This window comes from Patagioenas fasciata, chromosome 3 (assembly GCF_037038585.1).
Source record: "Patagioenas fasciata isolate bPatFas1 chromosome 3, bPatFas1.hap1, whole genome shotgun sequence".
Taxonomy (NCBI): domain Eukaryota; kingdom Metazoa; phylum Chordata; class Aves; order Columbiformes; family Columbidae; genus Patagioenas; species Patagioenas fasciata.
Window position 1 is genome coordinate 102,747,238 of NC_092522.1, and position 17,845 is coordinate 102,765,082.

Here is a 17,845-nt window from a genome sequence, read left to right on the forward strand (position 1 = left end):
TGCACTGGATCTTTATTTATAATTGCACTCATTTAGTCCCTTTATTTGAGAATGAAAGAACACATACACTCTAAATTGTAACCAAAAAAGAGTGTATTAAACAGGTTTTACAAAAGCCAGGGTGAAACATGGGCAAATGAACTGTCATGTTTTAAATAATTTCTTCAAGAATAAGAACTGACTTCTGTATTCCTCATCCTTTATCCTACACTGTATTCACCAAACACTAACTCCTTAATATGAAAAACAATCTGCAAAGCATCTTGATGAGGGCATCCTGGGCAAGCTGTACCTAAAGCTATGCTTATTTGTTCTTATTTCATGTATATATTATTATTTAGATTTTATTGAGTAATATTTATTTAGTTGTAGTGTTGTCGTTATGGTGATTGAACTACAGTTCCTAAGGACTGGGAGATTGTTTTAATCTTTATGGTTTGCTGTGGCTTTTATAGCATCATTTTTGTACCTGCAATGTCCCAATCATAAAATATACTTATTTTTGATTGAACTGGATGGGGAATGGCTGACAAGAATTGTATTCAATGTTTAGGTGTCTTTTGAATCAGTTTTATTTTTGTGTTTTCATGCAACATAAGAAGAGCTGCTCAGGCTGCAGCTGCTCAAAGTCAGCAAAAATGAATGAAACAGCCTCTATTAGAAATAGCTGCTGTGGCCAAGACAATGTTGGTTGAATGTGGCTTTCCTAAAATGGAAAAATGTGGAGCAAAAAGGCATATGAAAGGGAGGAATTCAGCTGGAAGAACACAACCTTCATATGGAGGAAGAAGAAGCCATTTTGAATTTCAGAAAGCTTTCAGTTAGAGATTGGTCTGATACATTGATTTTTTTTTTTTCCTCTTGCATCTACATTGTTTTGTTATGTAGTTAGCCGCCAAATAATTATTTTTGCTTTCAGGGTTTTATTGGATTTTATTGTCATGAAGATATTTGTCTAGTGCCAGGACATATTTTTTTCAGTATCCTGTATTTACTATAAGTGTATATTTTTTTACATTAAAATATACTATAACAAAGACTCTGTCTTGTAGCAGAATTGAGTTCTAATGAAGCATGTATTGTAAAGTTACAGCACTTGTACATATGTATTTTCCATAGTGAAACTGTGATGATCTCACGTGTGACCAGGCATTTTTTTAGATATGTTCAATATGTGACATGGTAGTATTTAAAATGACACTAGCTGCACAATGTCAAAGAATGCATGAGTTTGCTGCCACTCACTAGTTGGACAAAAGTTTAAATAAATATTGGAAATAAAAACCTAAAAATGAATAGTTTAAATCAAGATCTGTTCACTACTTCACTGGCGACAATGTGTCACATTGTTTCCTAATCTTTCCTTGCACATTCACATTCACAGCTGAGTGATTACTTAAACTGGTAGTATTTTAATACTCCAACAATTTCTTTATTAATGTCTGAAGGTTCTTCTGGGCAAAGCCCTCTACTGGTTGCTTTAAGTGGAAATCATACTGGACAACTGAACTTTACAAGCAGAATGAATCTGCTATATCTTCGCTGGTCAACTGATCATGCAACTAGCAAGAAAGGATTCAAGATTCGTTACTCAGGTAACTATTAATGATTTCCATTAAATTATACTTTGTGCTTACATATAGTTTGTGACTATAAGACTGGTGTCACCAGCAAAATTTTGGGTTTTTTAATCATTGGTTGTTCTACATGACAACAGGCCTGCTGGTGACAGACAGGGTACACCTGTCCCAAAGACAGGAAAGGATCTTTGTGCAGGAGTTAGCAGGGTTCGTTGAAAGAGCTTTAAGCCAGATTTGAAGGGGGGAGGAGCTAAAATTGGGCTAGCTAGAGATGAGCCTTAGGGACAGCATGCCAGCATTTGAGGGACAGTGTGCTAGTGGGGTCCTTCAGTCTGTTCCACAGTGTGACAAGTACACTGGAGAACATTGCAAATGTCTTCATGCTATTGCGAACAGCATGAGAAATAAGTGAGAAAAGCTAGAAGCTTCGAGCTAGTCCCAGAGGTATGAGGCTCTTTAGAAGGGATAGGCAGGGCAGCAGGTTGGTGCTGTGTGCAAGGGAGGGGTTGAATTGTATAGTGCTTACAGTTGCTGACAGCATGGTTAAGAGCCCCTGTGGATAGACAAAGCAGAATGCAAATATAGAAGACGTTATTGTGGAAATCTACTATCAGCCACCTAGCCAAGACAACACCACTGACGAATTATTCTACAAGAAATTAAAGGTTATCTCTAGATCATCTGCCCTTGTCTTCGTGGGTGATTTTAACTTCCCAGACAACAACAGGAAATATCATACGGTGGACACAAACAGGTCTAAGATCTTTCTGAAGCATGTTGAAGAAACATGTTGAAGATGATAACTTCTTGGTGCAAGTACTAAGACAGCTGACTAGCAAAGGTACCCTCCTACGTTTGTTACTTGTGTAACAGAGAGGGACTCAGGGGCAAAATGATGATTGGTGGCTTTCTTGGTCAAAGTGACCACAAAGATTGTTAGTAGGAGAAAAACTGGCAGCAAAACTTTAGCCCTGAATATGGGCAGAGTAGACTAGGGTTGCCTGGGAATATGGTGTTGAAGGTATTGAGGTCTGTGAAGGATAGTCACTTTTTAAGAGTCATCTCTTAAGAATGCAGGAGCAGGCAATTCTAAAGTGTCATAAGTCAAGCAAGTAAGGCAGAACATCAGTTTTGCAGAGCAGAGATCTTCTGCTAGAGCTTAGGAAAAGGAAAGTGTACGGACATTAGAAGCAAGGACAGAAAACACAGGACAACTACAGAAACACTGTTTGCCACTCTATGGAAAAAAATTTGTGTGGCCAAAGCTCAGTTAGAGTTCAAGTTGGTCAGGACTGTGAAGGACAACAAAAAGGTATTTTAAAGTATGTTAACATCAAAAGGAGGATCTGAGATAACATTGGTCAATTGCTTGATGAAGTTGATTACCTCACAAATAGGGATGTAGGCAAGTCAGAGAAATGTAATGCCTTCCTTGCCTCTGTCTTCAACACTGATGATGGGCCATGGGACCTCAGGAGCCCTGTGTTGGACAGCCGTGACTGGGTAGATGATAAACTCCCGGCTGCCCATGAACTTGTTCAAGACTTGCTCCTCCATCTGAACGTGCATGAATCTATAGGGCTTAATGGCATTCATCCCATGGTACTCAAAGAGTTGGGTGATGTCATCACAAGACCTGTCTCCATTTTTTTTAATGGTCTTGCGAGTCTGGAAAGGTCCCAGTTGACTGGAAGTTGGCAAATATTGTCCTAATTTTCAAGAAGGGCATGAAGACCCTGATAATTACAAGACTGTCAGTCTCACTTCAGTGCCTGATAAAATTACAGAGAAGGTTATTCTGGAAGTTATTAAAGAACATTTGAGAAATGATGTAGTCATTTGTCATAAAGAGCATGGGTTCATGAGGGAAAAGTCCTGCTTAATCAAGTTAATTTAGTTTTATGACAAAGTCAACCATCTAGTTCATCAAGGGAAGCCAGTATGCGTTGTTTTGTTTGTTTTTGTTGTTTGTTTGGTTTTTTTACTTTAGCAAGCTTTTGATACTGTCTCTTACAGTATCCTTCTTCATAAACTGTCTAGCACACAGTTAGACAAGTCCGTAATACATTGAGTGAGCAACTGGCTGATGGGACAGGCTCGAAGAGCTTCAGTAAATGGTGTTAGATCAGGCTGGTGGCCAGTCAGCAATGGGGTTCCCCAGGGCTCGATTTTAGAAGCAGTGCTCCTTAATATTTTTATAAATGATCTGGATACAGGAATAGAATGTATATTAATTAAGTTTGTCAATGATACCAAACTAGGAGGAGCTATGGACTCTATCGAGGACAGAGAGGCCTTACAGAGAGATCTGGATAGGCTGGAGAGCTGGACAATCACGAGCTATAGGAAATTAAACAAGAACAAGTGACAGATTCTCCAGCTGGGAGGAAGAAATTCTGGTTATATGTACCAATTGGGTATGGCAGGCTGCAGAACAGCCCTGTGAAATAGATCTGGGGATTTGGGCTGATGGCAATTTGAATATGAGTCAACACTGACCACGTACAGCATAGCTAGCCAGTTGAGGGAGGTGCTTGTTGCGCTCTACACTATTCCAGTGCAGCCCCACCTCAAACACTGCATACCGTTTTGGGTGCCTCAATATAAGAAGCACATCAAACTATAAGAGTGTATCCAGAGGAGGGCAACCAAGATGGTGAAAGGCCTGGAGGGCAAGACTGAGTTCACTTGACTTGTTCAGCGTGGAGAAGAGTAGACTGAGGAGTGACCTCATTGCGTTCTGCAGCTTCCTCAAGTGAGGCAGCAGAGGTGGAGGTGGTGATCTCTTCTTTTTTACCAGTGACAGGATGTGTCAGGGGAAGTTCAGACTGGACATTAGGAAAAGATTCTTCGCTAAGAGTGTTGCCCTGAAAGCAGGATTCTTTACTCAGTGTGCAAGCAGAAAAATATACACAGAGCATAAAAATATTGTTTTATTATACAGTTGCATGATGTTGGGTGATAGGTGATAAAATCACAAAACTAGCACACCTTCTTCACAGTCTTTACGTAACTTATACTTTTGATTTTTGTTAGTACACATTTCCATGCCTTTTCCAGGATCGGTTAGCAATTTACAGATGGCTACGGAATCATTTTCTTGTACTACGCATGCTCATGGGTTAGGGTGTTCACTTGGATGGGGTTTTCACACCTGTAGACATTATTTTTAGTTTTTTAATGAGCTTATAATGAGCAAAGTTCTCTCTGCAACCTCTCCTCTTGTCTTACCACACCTGAAGCAAGGACTTTGAAGGCAGTAGGATGGATAGCTTCTATATTTACACAGAAATAGTTGAGAGCGAGAATTTTTCATCCTTAAATAGTGTGTGGTACTCCAACTGCCATTCAGTACACAACTACTAGGTTTACAATTTCCTTGAGTTGCAGTTCACAACTCTTTTCTTCATGTTCAAATCAATGAAAACATAGGGGTGAAAAAATCCCTCATTTCTTCATCAGGCTACATGTGAATCTGGTGTTGTGGTGATATGAAAATATGTAAACAGTCTATCAAAATGGTGCTAAAAATTACGTCCCTTATTAAGAAAAAAAATGATTACCAGTTTGACTCTTACTCGGTTTGCAGCCTGTTTATGATGTTTTCACACGTACATCTTCAGACACATTGCTGCTAAAAGACTTGGCTTAGGGATCATTTATGTGATGTAAATAGTGAGAGAGACAGGTGATAATTACAGTCTGTTGTTAACACTTGCTTTTTCTCTGTTTGGTCTTGACAAGCAATGCAAAGGCTGTGTGTGTTAATTTTGGTGGCTAATAATTATTAATATAAATTAAGCAGAGAAAGGAATACTGACAATGTTATAGAAGAGCATTTTCTCAGGCACCACGTATCTCCCATTTAGTCATGTTTAATGACATTTAGGGAGATAATTTCCACAGAGCTCACTCCTTTCCTGTACCATCCATGCACCAACTGTCTCACTTCTGGAAAGTTTCTCTTCTTGCTGAAGCAGAAGATCAGGGCTCAGAGCATAATAATGATCATTATTTTGGAGGCTTAAGAATGAAGAGCAGAACTATAAGCAGTCAGGAAAAAAAAAAAAGGAAACACCAAACAAACTTCACACAAACAACAACCAAATAAACCAACAGTACCAACAGTAAAAGCATTATCTACACCTTGCAAGCAGTCTTTAAGGTATTACTACAGACAAAAATAGGTAAATCGAGGATGTGGCAGAAGGAACAAAGAGAATCTCTGTGTGTGTGGCAGTGAAGGGAGTGGGCCCTCTCTTCATGATTCTCAAGCGAGGATGTAATATTAGGGTTAAAAGAATAGAGTTCATGTCAAGAATTTATTTTCATGTCAAGGATTTATTTTGTAAGTATGAAATTATTAAGAAGAGTGATTTTTGAGGAATGAGAAATTATTTTACATCTTTGCATGTACACAAAACATTTTTTGCAGTAGTGAAGAAGTCGTCTGTTTAATCACTAGGCTCAATGCACCAATTATTATGGCACTCACCACAACTAATAATAAAACTGAGGAACTGGAGAGAGATATGTGATTCTTATGGCTATTATTTTAGGAACAAACAACTGTTTTTCTCTTCTGCTTCACTAACAGCCAGTGCCTGCATTTTTCTCTAAAATTCTGTAAAATTTTACATGAGATTCAATGGAAATAATCAACATGAAAGAAGAGTAACAGTGAGCGGCAGCATAAACAATTGGATTTGAATCTTGATGAGGGAAAGCGGCATCATGAAAGTAGGAAAAATACAAGATCTCAAAAAAGGCTATTGATACCATGGCAGCTGTGACTGAGCCAGCAGGCTTCCTGATAATGAAGACCCTATTTAAATGAATAACAGCCCTCCTGCAACCCTCCCCTTCTCCAGCTATGCCTGTGCACGAAATTTTACAGAATATAGTTTCATCACTGCTAGATTTCATTTGTAGATACAAATTTTCTTCACTTTGAAAAGTACTAGAAGCTTTCAGTGAAATGCTTAATATTGCCTTTAGCATACAAGCTTACTTATGTAAGCTATTTGTCTGATGTTACTTTTATGTTTTCTATCTTGTGGTTTAAGGCTTTTTGCTAAATTTATTAGAAAACAGCTGTAACATTACAGCAGAGGGGTATTGCAAAAGAAAAAGAATGGCAGCCCAAACCTTATTTGTTGCTTGTCTGAGTACTGTTCTTTTTGATTCTGTACATTTTAAAGTGAAAAAATAACATATGGAATGGATGTTCCATTAATTCAGGAACTGTTTTAGTAATCAGAAGAGGTATGTTTAGTTTAGTTTTCTTCTGTGACCTTACCTAATCACTTAAGCCAGTGTTTGACTTCTTATCTATAAAGTGAGAATGTCTAAATTGAGAATGACAGTAAACCTCTGCCTCACTAGATACTTCAAGAACAGCAGCACAAATGACATGAGGTTCCCTGGTAATATGGTGGTGACAACAAATAAATATCCAAAAGGGAATGTTAGAAGGAAGCAGTGGACTAAGCTGTGACTTTATCTTTCAACAAAAAATCTAGCATATAAACTAAGCAAAGCAAACATGGAATTCGAACAAAGGCTTTTTGTCTATTTATAATTTCAAATTTAGGACAGTGTTTCAGTTAATAGCTATAAATATCTTTTTCATATAAGTTGTTGGACTATTGATCAAAGATACTGCTGGGAAGTAAAATAAAATATATTCTAAAATAAATTCTTAGAGAAAACAGCGTATTATTCACTCTAAGATTGAGATTTAAAAAATCTTCTGGGGGGTCTGGACACACAGTTTCAAAGAATTGTAATTTGGAAATAGGAATTATTTAATTGAGCTTCCCTTAAACAGAGTGCCTCAAACAGATTTTGAAAGTCTCAGCATAAATGTTTAAATGTTCCATCTCTGAAGAAAATATGCTTAGTGAAAGGAAGAATATGGTCCTCGAAATGCAGAATCAGTGTTCATCTGTGCTGTTGTTCACATATCAGTTGACTAGTGATGTTATTACCCTGTTAGTCGTCAGTTGCAAGTGACAAACGGACATTGTGATTATAAATGAAATGAAAACTGTCAGTATGTCGCCTTGCAAAAAACAATGATGTTTAGGAGGTCTTGAAAGAATGTGGACGGAAAAATAAATTAAATCTCTAAATATAAGGCTACTTCAGGTCACTGGAATGGCTTTATAGAAGTTTATCACATTTTGTGGTAAAACATTATAATTTCTGGATGGAGCACTCCTGTGTCATTGCACTTTTAACAGCTAAGACTCCTGAAGTTCCAGGACAGATTGCATCTCAGAAACGGGCTGGGAGAAAATCAGCATTTTATCCCAGTGGTCCTTGATACAAGACTGCAATATTTTATGAGCACTCTGTAGAGATTCCTGCTCAAACCCAGAATTTTCGCTCAGCTGACAGTGGCTGTAGTTTTCAGTCAGACATACTTGAAGCCTTTGCTTACTCTCCAGATCTTCAGACATTTTTTATTTATTGCCTTGTGTGTGATTCTTCAGTTAATATGTCAGTTCCTGATCCTAGGAGATGTGTATGCTTCATCCTGAACTATGGAGGTCAGTTTAAAGAACAGATTAAAAATTACTAAACTGTAGGAGTCTTATAAATATTCCTTCATTGTCTCAAAAAGTGGTAGAGTCTTCAAGAAGATTTTTCAGAGTTGTAAAATATAAATTAATCTTCAGAATTTAAAATAATTTGCTTCAAATGCTCTCCTTTTCATGCTGTATATAACTTAGACATAATAAATTGTTTGAGTATCAGCTTTTTCTATTCATACTGTGCTGCCTTTGCAGTTTGCTGCAAACACAGTTTGGTGTTTGTGTGCTGGAGGAGATATCACAGGTCACCAGAAGCTGGAGTCTTTCAAGAGGCAGTGTGATATTGATGATCTCTTCCTCACTCCAGGATTCACTTAGGGTCATTTTTGTTTACTAACACATTTTTACACCATGCTGTTGGTCAAGTTCAAGTTACATGTGATTCTACTATATATAGTCCATTTTACATGCGTTTCTTTGGTCTTTTACTGAAGCCTGAAAAAGCACTTTTTTAACTGACCACTGGTGACCTGTGTATCGCTTTAGATGACACATAGATTGTCACGTTCTTATTGTACCATATTCATACTCCTCCACACTGCATCCTATGTCCCCACCTCTCAAGGCCTCTGCTATTTTACCAGACCAGTATTTGTCTACAAGTTACTGTGCTAGGGTCCTAAATATCTTATTCTAAACAGAATAATTACTTGTTACAAATATCTATATAGAGAGCTATTTCTGTACCATAAAAACAATAAAAAAATTACAAAAGCAAGGCAAATTAGGCATACCACCTGATCAGAAGAAAAAAAAATAAACAAAGTAAAAACAAATTTGCAGGCAGGTCAAAAAAAAATTGAGACAACACAAGCCTGAGAAACCTTGATCTTGAGGGTGTGCAAACTCAGTACAAAGTCTGTGATCTGTTACTAGCAAAGGCAATACTATATTACTGGGCTACAGGGTTACTCATAATATAGCAAATATTTTCTGTTTAGAATTACAGTACTGAGGAGATCAATTTGGAATTTTGTGTGAATGGTATGTTACATTTAGGACTCACCTGCTATTCTTAAGGTCTCCTAGGATATCTATGAGATGACTTCAGGGGTCTTAACCACTGGTCTTTTGGTCTTAACCATCTTGTGTTGCAGTAACAATATCACTCTTTCTTCAATAGGTTGAAAAGAAAATTAAAATCATGCTTATTGTGCTTTTTTAATGTCAAAACCTCTTCCAAATTTAAAGAGTATTTCAGTAATTTAATTCGTTTAGTTTGGCATGTAACTGAATGCCAGTGTGCTTATAAGGGATGTAGAAAGTGACTCCAAACAATTGTTTTATGGGACAATCCTAGCTTATTGATTGTCATGCCCCCTTTTTTTTTTTTTTTTTTTTAAATTTAGCTTTTTCAAATAATCCCCCAAGTGAAAGAATGTAACAAAAAAGGCAGGAATAATATTGCTTAATTGAGAACTATAGTTCTTTAATATAATGTCAATAGATGCGTACATTTTTCAGCGTATTTAATGCACACCTTAGTTTTACTGCTTCTGTTGGGTGATATTTCTTAGAAATATTGACTTTGATACACTGCATCTAAAGCTACACATTTACGTGAAGCATCTCAGGAGTCTAATCAATTCTTTGATGTCTCCACAGGCAGTGGATAGAAGCATCCATCTTTAGGTGATAATTGATGTCATAGGTACATCTTAAGGTGATGAAATATACATACAAAAAAACCCCAGAGAAATAGATATTGAAAGCTGAAAGAAGGAAATCAGAGATGTGTGAAAGAAACAAATCATATGCTAAATATTTGTAGATGTAAACCAAATCCTGTAATTACGCAGCTGTGAAATGCAATCACAACTTCTACTGGATAATGGTCAATAGAAAATAATATGAACATCATAGCATTTCAACATGATGTAGACAGTTAGTATTGTAGCAGCAGTACCAGTCTCACAGTCTTTACTACTGACATTTATTTATCAGTGAAATTCAGCCCTGTCTTCCCTGTGAAGAATGTTCATATGCTTATTTCAGTGGTGGATGTTCAGTCAGGTTTATTTTCTGCAAGCTGTGGTCCTGCTATGTTTTTATCTGAAAATATATTAATCGCTGTAAGCTGGACATGGTGCACTTCCAGAAATACATAGTGACTTGTACATTAATACCGAGTCAAGGTAACTTTTTCGCATCGCTTTTATCCAGTGATAAGTGATTGCATGGAGCAAAGAGACTTGTGTGAGGCTCCATATATATGTCAAAATATCCTGTAGTTTTGCTTGATCTGGATTCAGTCTGGCTAATCATATTCCATCCTTATGTACAGGTATTGCAACCTTGCTTTACAAAAATATGGTCTTAGTTACTCATTTGTTGACACAATCATAAATTTTGTACGTTTTTTAGTTCCTCAACTTGTGTCTAAATATTTCATCTATATACCACAAGCTCTTGAGGAACATACTGCTCAGGAAAACCTGTCTGGGAACAGTATTCATAGTAGTAGTGATTAAGATTTAGCAAGGTTTACTTTAATTTCAAACCTTAGGTTAAAACAAGTGTGTTTTGTATTACTTCAGATGTACTGTAAATTCAACATTTAAGAAGCTACACTCACCTAAGTTACATCCTTTTGCTAAAAAATTAATACAATAGTCATGTAATATCTTTGGGGGAATATGTACATAAAATTACATTAATTGTAATGTGAAAAATGCACCAGATGTATCAATCTATTGTACTTTGGCATGCAAATTGTTAACGTATTAGGCAAAATGTTTAAATTTTTACTTAGATGTCTATGTGCACTGGATTTTTTTAATAAAACTGTTCATAGTGAATTTTGTATATTGTGTAGCTCAAGGAACAGTTTTATATTTATAAATTTGTCAGATTTGAAGTAGACTGTTAACTAAGAGTGAGCTTGTCAAGCTGTCTATATGTTTCCTGATTGCAGCTTCCTTATGTACACCAGCATAAGCTGGTTTGTGTTTATAAGCTATGATTTTTAACTTCATGATAGTTCTGCATAAGAAGTCTGAGGCATTGCTGTTTTCAATAATGTCCTTTTTGTTTGTTTGTTTGTTTTAAATTTAGCTCCCTATTGCAGCTTGAACCCTACCTTGAGGAATGGTGGAATTGTAAATAAGACAGGTGGTCCTGTTGGAAGTAAAGTTCGCTATTACTGCAAACCTGGGTATAGAATGATTGGTCACAATAATGCAACATGTAAACGTCACCAAAATGGCATGTATCAATGGGATTCTCCTGTGCCTGTCTGCCAGGGTAAGATATTGCTTTGGGTATGGTTCTATGATTGCATTGCAAATAATATTTTACAAAACAAAAATCCAGCATTGTCAATACTGCTGTATGCCAAGACACACATTGACACAATGAATTTACCCAAATATGTATTGACTTGTGTACTTAATGTGTGCAGATATGAAGTATTAAGAAGTAAGGTTAATGCAGTCAAATGCAGACTAAATTAGAAAAATTGTTTTGGTTCTTTTTTATTTAGTAAAATATATATCTCTAAACAGTCCAGAGCTCATAGTATTGTATTAAAGAACATTTTATAAAAATTCAGTAGTAACTCTGAAACAAAATTTGATTGTTTCAGAAAATCACTTTATAAACAATAATTTAAAGACATAATTTGTAACTTCTGCATTTTTGTTCATCCTGGAGTTATCCAGGATCTACTTTAGCTTGTTCCAGATATCTGTTAAGAGTAGTTACTATTTGTCAAATGTTTACAATTTTTCCTGTTTGAAAAACCACACACAAACTACAGAGGAGTAACAAAGTAGTACAAAGCAGTTAAACATGCTTGGTTTTAGTTGAAAATACTTTTTAACACATTATTCAGTAAACAGTGGAGATTAAGGTGTTTTATATTGGATAATATCAGGAATGTGGGGAAGAGAAGAAAGACTACAAATTCTATTCATATCATATATGGCCTATTCTAACATGTTTTTATGTCTGCCTCTAGTCTGCTTTGTTTATGGGAAGAAATGGCAGTAACATCCATATCTAAGACCTGTTGGAAATTCTTTGATTAAAACCTGTGTTTCATTGTTCCTGACATTGAAAGACAGTAACAGCAGTGCTTCATGTCTTCTTCAAGACAAATACTTTGCTTAAGGTTCCATCAATTCTGATTCAGATATTTCTGAAAACAAAATAAAAGGGAAGTACTACTTTGTACCTTAAAAAGAAAAAAAAGAAAAATAAAGAAAAATAAAAAGAAAAAAGAAAAGAAAAAGACCAACTGAGATTTGACATGATGCATACTCTTCTGTTGAGGGTATATTATTTTACAGAAAAATAAAAAGCTGCAGAAATTTGGCTGCATTTGAAGAACCAGAAGAACTACTGTTCACATCTTTTATACAGTGTGATTAGGTAGCTAAATATTTCTTCAGGATGAGCATTTCATGCCCAGGTGGGCCATGTGGCCACATCCCTAGCAGTCCAGGGAGCAGCTCTGTCTGCCAGTGTACCACAAACAGGATCTGTGTATCTGTGCTTCCAGACTCCAAGATGTCATAATGTGTTATGACATGTGGTGCTGTTTGACCTTCCTGAAGGTCATCAAATCATGGGAGAATCTGTGTGTGGGCTGGGCATGAGGTAAGTTTAGGGACAAGTGCTGCTTTTGGGCTTACTTGAAATGCATTGTAGGTGTGGTAGCTGGTGCTGGTGTAGGAACTGAAAGCTCAAAGACATTTTGCACCAAAGAACCTGGAATCATGACTAGGCCTACGGTTTGTCCAGAAGATCAGGAAAGTGGATGATGCAATTTTGTTCAAGATTAGGACTAAATTTTAGCATCTGTATTTCAGCTATAGTTTTGATTATTTTGCTTAAACATACAAGTCTCGTTTAATTTGAGATGCTCTGAGATATTTTACCTGTCCTCCATCAACCAGTACAGAAAGGCAGAAGTGCCTGTGTTTTATTCACTAGACTTGTCAGGTGTTTTGGAGGTCCATGTACACTCTAGTCAACGGGAGAAGAACAGAAGTCAAACCATATCTGCCTAAACTCTGTTGAATCTAGTCAATACTTGGGGAGCTGTTCTGCTGTCTGGTTAGTAGTTGTTTTTTTCTAAAAGGCACTGAAATTTTGGCATCTTGCTCCAGAGCTCAGGTACCTCTGAGTGTGTGAGGATAGAGACAATATTCTGTGTGTGCTTGTTACACTGGAGGAATTGGGACCATAAACTTTAGATGCCCCTACATCATACTTTTCTCCAGAATTTAAGACATGATTCCTCAGCTGTCAGGAATTATATGAAAATTTACCGCATATCTTCCTACTGCTTATCCATCCAGATGACAGTAATCTTCTACTACTACCAGTGTTAATCAAACACTGTGTGATCAAAATATGATGTTCCAGCAGTTTTAAATTCTTAAAAAAAAATAGCGTGATCTTTTTTTTCCTAAGTTTCTCCCATTTTTTTGAATACTCTAATTTTTAAGTAGTTTTCTTTTAGATTTCTAGTTTTTGCATTTTATGTTCACATTTTAGTACCAATGGCAAGAAAAGGCTTGCCAATCTGCCATTCTAGCTTTGAAAACTATATTGAAGTGTAATGAGGTGTGTGAAGAGATCTGAATAATAAGGAGAACAGTTCTTTGAACAATTTAAGAAAAATGTCACCAATTTTAATGGCAGAAAGGAATAATTCACAGAAAGTGGGAGGAAAAATGTGCAGATACGTTCAGGACTTGACATGAGTTCCCAGGACCTGATTGTGGATAATGAGGGGACAAAGAGTCCCAGAAAGTAATAAATTCTGAACAAAAATTAAGCAGTCTCAGGACAGTCATAAAATGCTTCAGACTCTGTCTGTACTTGTTATTTTATCACTATGTGTAAGAATTAGCTTTGAAGTTTTAACAATGCAAAATGTTCACAAATACATTTTTTCTTTACTTTTAAGCCTTATTTATACACATGTAGCTATGGGTATCTAGATTTCTGTTAGCAGTAGGGGAAAAATATTTGGGAGCTAGGGAATGAGTTTAATCTTTACCAGAAATTTGTAATTAATGTAGGATTCCTGAATTTTAACTTGTGACTTTCACAACTGACACAATTATTCCAACTTGTATGCCTGGATGAAGCATATAGTTTCCAATAAGCTGTGAAAAAGGAAGTATGTTTCTAAATTCATTAAGCATCTCCTATCAAAATACATGCATTCTCTTTGAAAATTAATTACAGTTACACATTTGGTCCAGCTCTTAGGTTTAATTGTAGGATGACTCCAAAGAAAAATGCCTTTGATTAAGTCTGAAACTTCTGTAAAACCAGTCCTTCAAGGTTACATGTGTAATTAATAACTGTGTCAGAATTAATGTCTGAAATACAATTTGATTGCATTATCAAGTTCTTTTTTCATATTTAATATAACAATATCATTGTTAATATGAACACAACTCTAATATGGGTTAATCTGATAGGGTCAGAAGATATTTTTCAATTCCAGTCTTATCAAGTGTAGATGCATGTAATAATGTCCTGGATGATATATAAAGAACTTCACTCCTATCTAAGAAATTAGAACTTATTGTTATTACTTTTATTTCATTTGTGAAGGGAAAGAGAAACATGGCTCGTGCTACATTCAAAGTATTCATAAGTAGAGAAAATATCAGTTCTTACACAATAACAGTAGATAGCTGCTGAAAGAAAATAGTACAGGCTTCAGTAATGATCCTGGCAACCACATATGTTATTGTAGCCGCTGCTTAGCTAATGTGCAGATCACTGTGCTGGAGGAGAGGAGGAAAAGAAGGCTGAAGCTCAAGGATGAATAGGTGTTAGAGAAAATAAGAGAAAGCTGAGCAAATAGAGCAGTTAGAATAAAAAACTGAAAACAACTTGTCAGGATCATTATAGATCAGGAATGCTGGGTTGCAGATATCTGGGGCTGAGACATGACAGCAGCAAGAGTGTGGCTGTGTTCCTCTGACAGGCATGAGTCAAATCTCTGTTCCAACTGCATTTTGTATACAGGACTCAGCCTTTGACTTTGTTCTTCCCAATTTTCTCCTATCATTTTAAAAGAGTTAAAACTAATTTTAAAGTCTTAAAGAACACTTGACTGCTCTTCACAATTTGAGTTACTCCCTAGTAGGTTTAGAAAAGAAAACTAAAGGTACCTACTCTAAGGAAGAAGCTATCTTATCTGGATTGTGGGACTTGAAAATGCTTAAAACGTATGACAGCATCATGACAAAAATATAGCTGATGCTAGCATTTCTTGCTTAAAATCCTCATTCAAGGCGCTGTAACTATTGATTCTTTTGTGCTTACTGAAGTAGAGGGAACCTCATTGCTGAGACAGGAATTCTTGTATTTTTTGCTGTGCTGAGTGAAGGTTATTCCAGGACCATAACTGAGTTCCAGGTCTACCCTGGAATAGAAGACTATATTCTTTTAGGGAACTGGCTTGAAAATATCCTTTCGCAGTTTGCCCAAGAGCCATGAATTTCAAACTACCAAACTACTTCTTCATAAAATCAGCTGCTCTGTGTGTTTGAGCATGGAATTAAACTCTGGCCTTTTACCTTTTTGATGTTATTATGTAAAAAATGTCCCTTTTAACACTCAGTCTTAAAATAAAAATGTGAAATAGGTAGCATAGTTTAGGAGTTCCAAATCCCCAGAATCCCAATTTCCTCCTTTAATGTATTCTAAACCTATGGTCATATTTCAAAATATAAAACTGTAAAAGAAGTATAGTACTTCAAACTAAAAATCAGAAGTTTGAGGGGAAACCTGGTAACAATCTCCTAATATACTAAAAGTATCTCCAAAGAGGAATGAAATAATTGTTTATGTCTTTTCTACATAGAGGAATTACAGAAAAGTTTATTTTAACAGGATCTTAAGTTAAAATTTCCTTTGTTCTTATTTTCTCAGAGGAGTTAGTGAAACACTAGAATAGATTGCCTTTGGAGAATGTGGAATTTTCATCATTGGAGGTCTTTCAGGAAAAACAGATGAACCTTGGTCAAGTATAGGGTTGACTTTTGGTCAAAGAATAGACAATATTACCATTAATAACTTTATTTTTTCACACCTACAACCCTAGACCTCACAGCCTGGTTTTCTGTTTCTTTTTTATAGATTTTATTCTGTTTTATTCTGTTTTTTTTCTGTAGATTTTATTTCTGTATGTGTCCAAGTCAGAATTGGGGTTCCTGTGGCATGGCTCTCCCCAATGTTTTTAATTGGATATCATAGATATAAGCCACACAGATATAAGCCACTGTTTTCTTTTATTAGGAATCCCATTTTTAGGGAATTCTCTATTGCTGCCTTTAAGGCATTTAAATGCTTTTCTCAGATATATGTTCAAGGACAGAAACATGTCGTAAAATGATAAATGCTTGTGCATTAAATTTGGGAATTTTACAGTATCTGACTGTAATGCAGTCTCCAGCTTATTTTCTGTGTGCAGTGAATGTGCATGCTTTAAATATGAATAATATATACGTATTTTAAAGCTATATAAGTATATAGATTTTTAAAAGTTTGCCATAAACTTTAAATTTACTGGGTTTGGTAAGAAATAAGTTCCAGTAACACATGTGGAACATTAAAGAAAAACTAAGACCGGATCTCATTTTCTAGGTAATAAAACGCTTTTCCCCTTGCATTGATTACTTGTACTTTGGAAGAAGTATATTTTTCTGCTATGCAACATAATAGAGTAAATTAAGGTTGAGTTATGGATTTTTCACACTCCAAATGCACATCTCCCAGCTGGAATGTGGCAGTCTCGTCTAATCATTGTCGTAAGAAACATGTTGACATTTCTTCGAGTCAGAAGATTTCCTAACACCATTTGTCATTGTACACTCTTATGGGAGGCTGGGAGCTTCAAAATATTTGAATGTGGGACAGTAGTGACATTGCTTTCACTGTCCAAAGATGATATGTCATTTCAGTCAGTTTACTTCAAGTATCTTTACTGCAAACATCAACATACTTGCTATTTAGTGAAACTGGCTGTGCTAATATGTTTTCTTTTGACACTACTGTTCTGAAACCATTAGCAGCCTCAATAATTTAGTAGCAGTAGGAATATTTCTTCCCAATCCCAGTTTCTGGGGGAAAAGTGAACAACAAATAAACAGATCGATTGTAACAGGAACAGTGCCAGCAGGCAAAAATTGTTTTATATTAGTAACTAAAGCAGCAGTGAAAATAACCTCACAATGTAGTAATACAAGATTCAGCAGCAGCTGAGGAAAAAAGAGGGACAGTAGAGAACTGAGGTACAATACTAAGAATAAAAGTTGTCAAGTGTGACACATAAACATAGATTTTTGAGGTGCTTTAGTACACTGGAGAGTGCATCAGCCTGACATAACTGATAGGCACACCTGGGTGTGACCTGCATGTTGTATATATTTTATTCCTTAAACTAACTTGTATATCTTTTATTCTTTCAACTAACTCATACATAAGAGCTACTCAGTAAGTACAACTGGAAATGGAGAATGTGTAGGCATTTTTATGATGTAGTAAAACAGAGTGACAGTTTAACTTACTGTCGATTCAGCATTCAAAGAAACATCTTGCAAGTGTAAAATTCTGCTTACATGACAGAGCATCAGAGTTGGTTCTAGGGTTACATTGGTTCTTAAGGGAGTAGATAGAACACTTAACAAGATG

The 17,845-nt window shown here is 36.0% G+C and overlaps 1 protein-coding gene across 2 annotated transcripts in view; it reads left to right on the forward strand.

The window, feature by feature from the left end:
- Positions 1-17,845, forward strand: part of CSMD1 (CUB and Sushi multiple domains 1) — a 1,060,719-nt gene that overhangs the window by 967,365 nt on the left and 75,509 nt on the right. For both annotated transcript variants that reach the window (XM_065834358.2, XM_071807004.1), the window contains exons 48-49: positions 1,449-1,595; positions 11,234-11,422. In XM_065834358.2, coding sequence (XP_065690430.2) covers positions 1,449-1,595; positions 11,234-11,422 — 336 coding nt within the window. The remainder of the gene's footprint in view (positions 1-1,448; positions 1,596-11,233; positions 11,423-17,845) is intronic.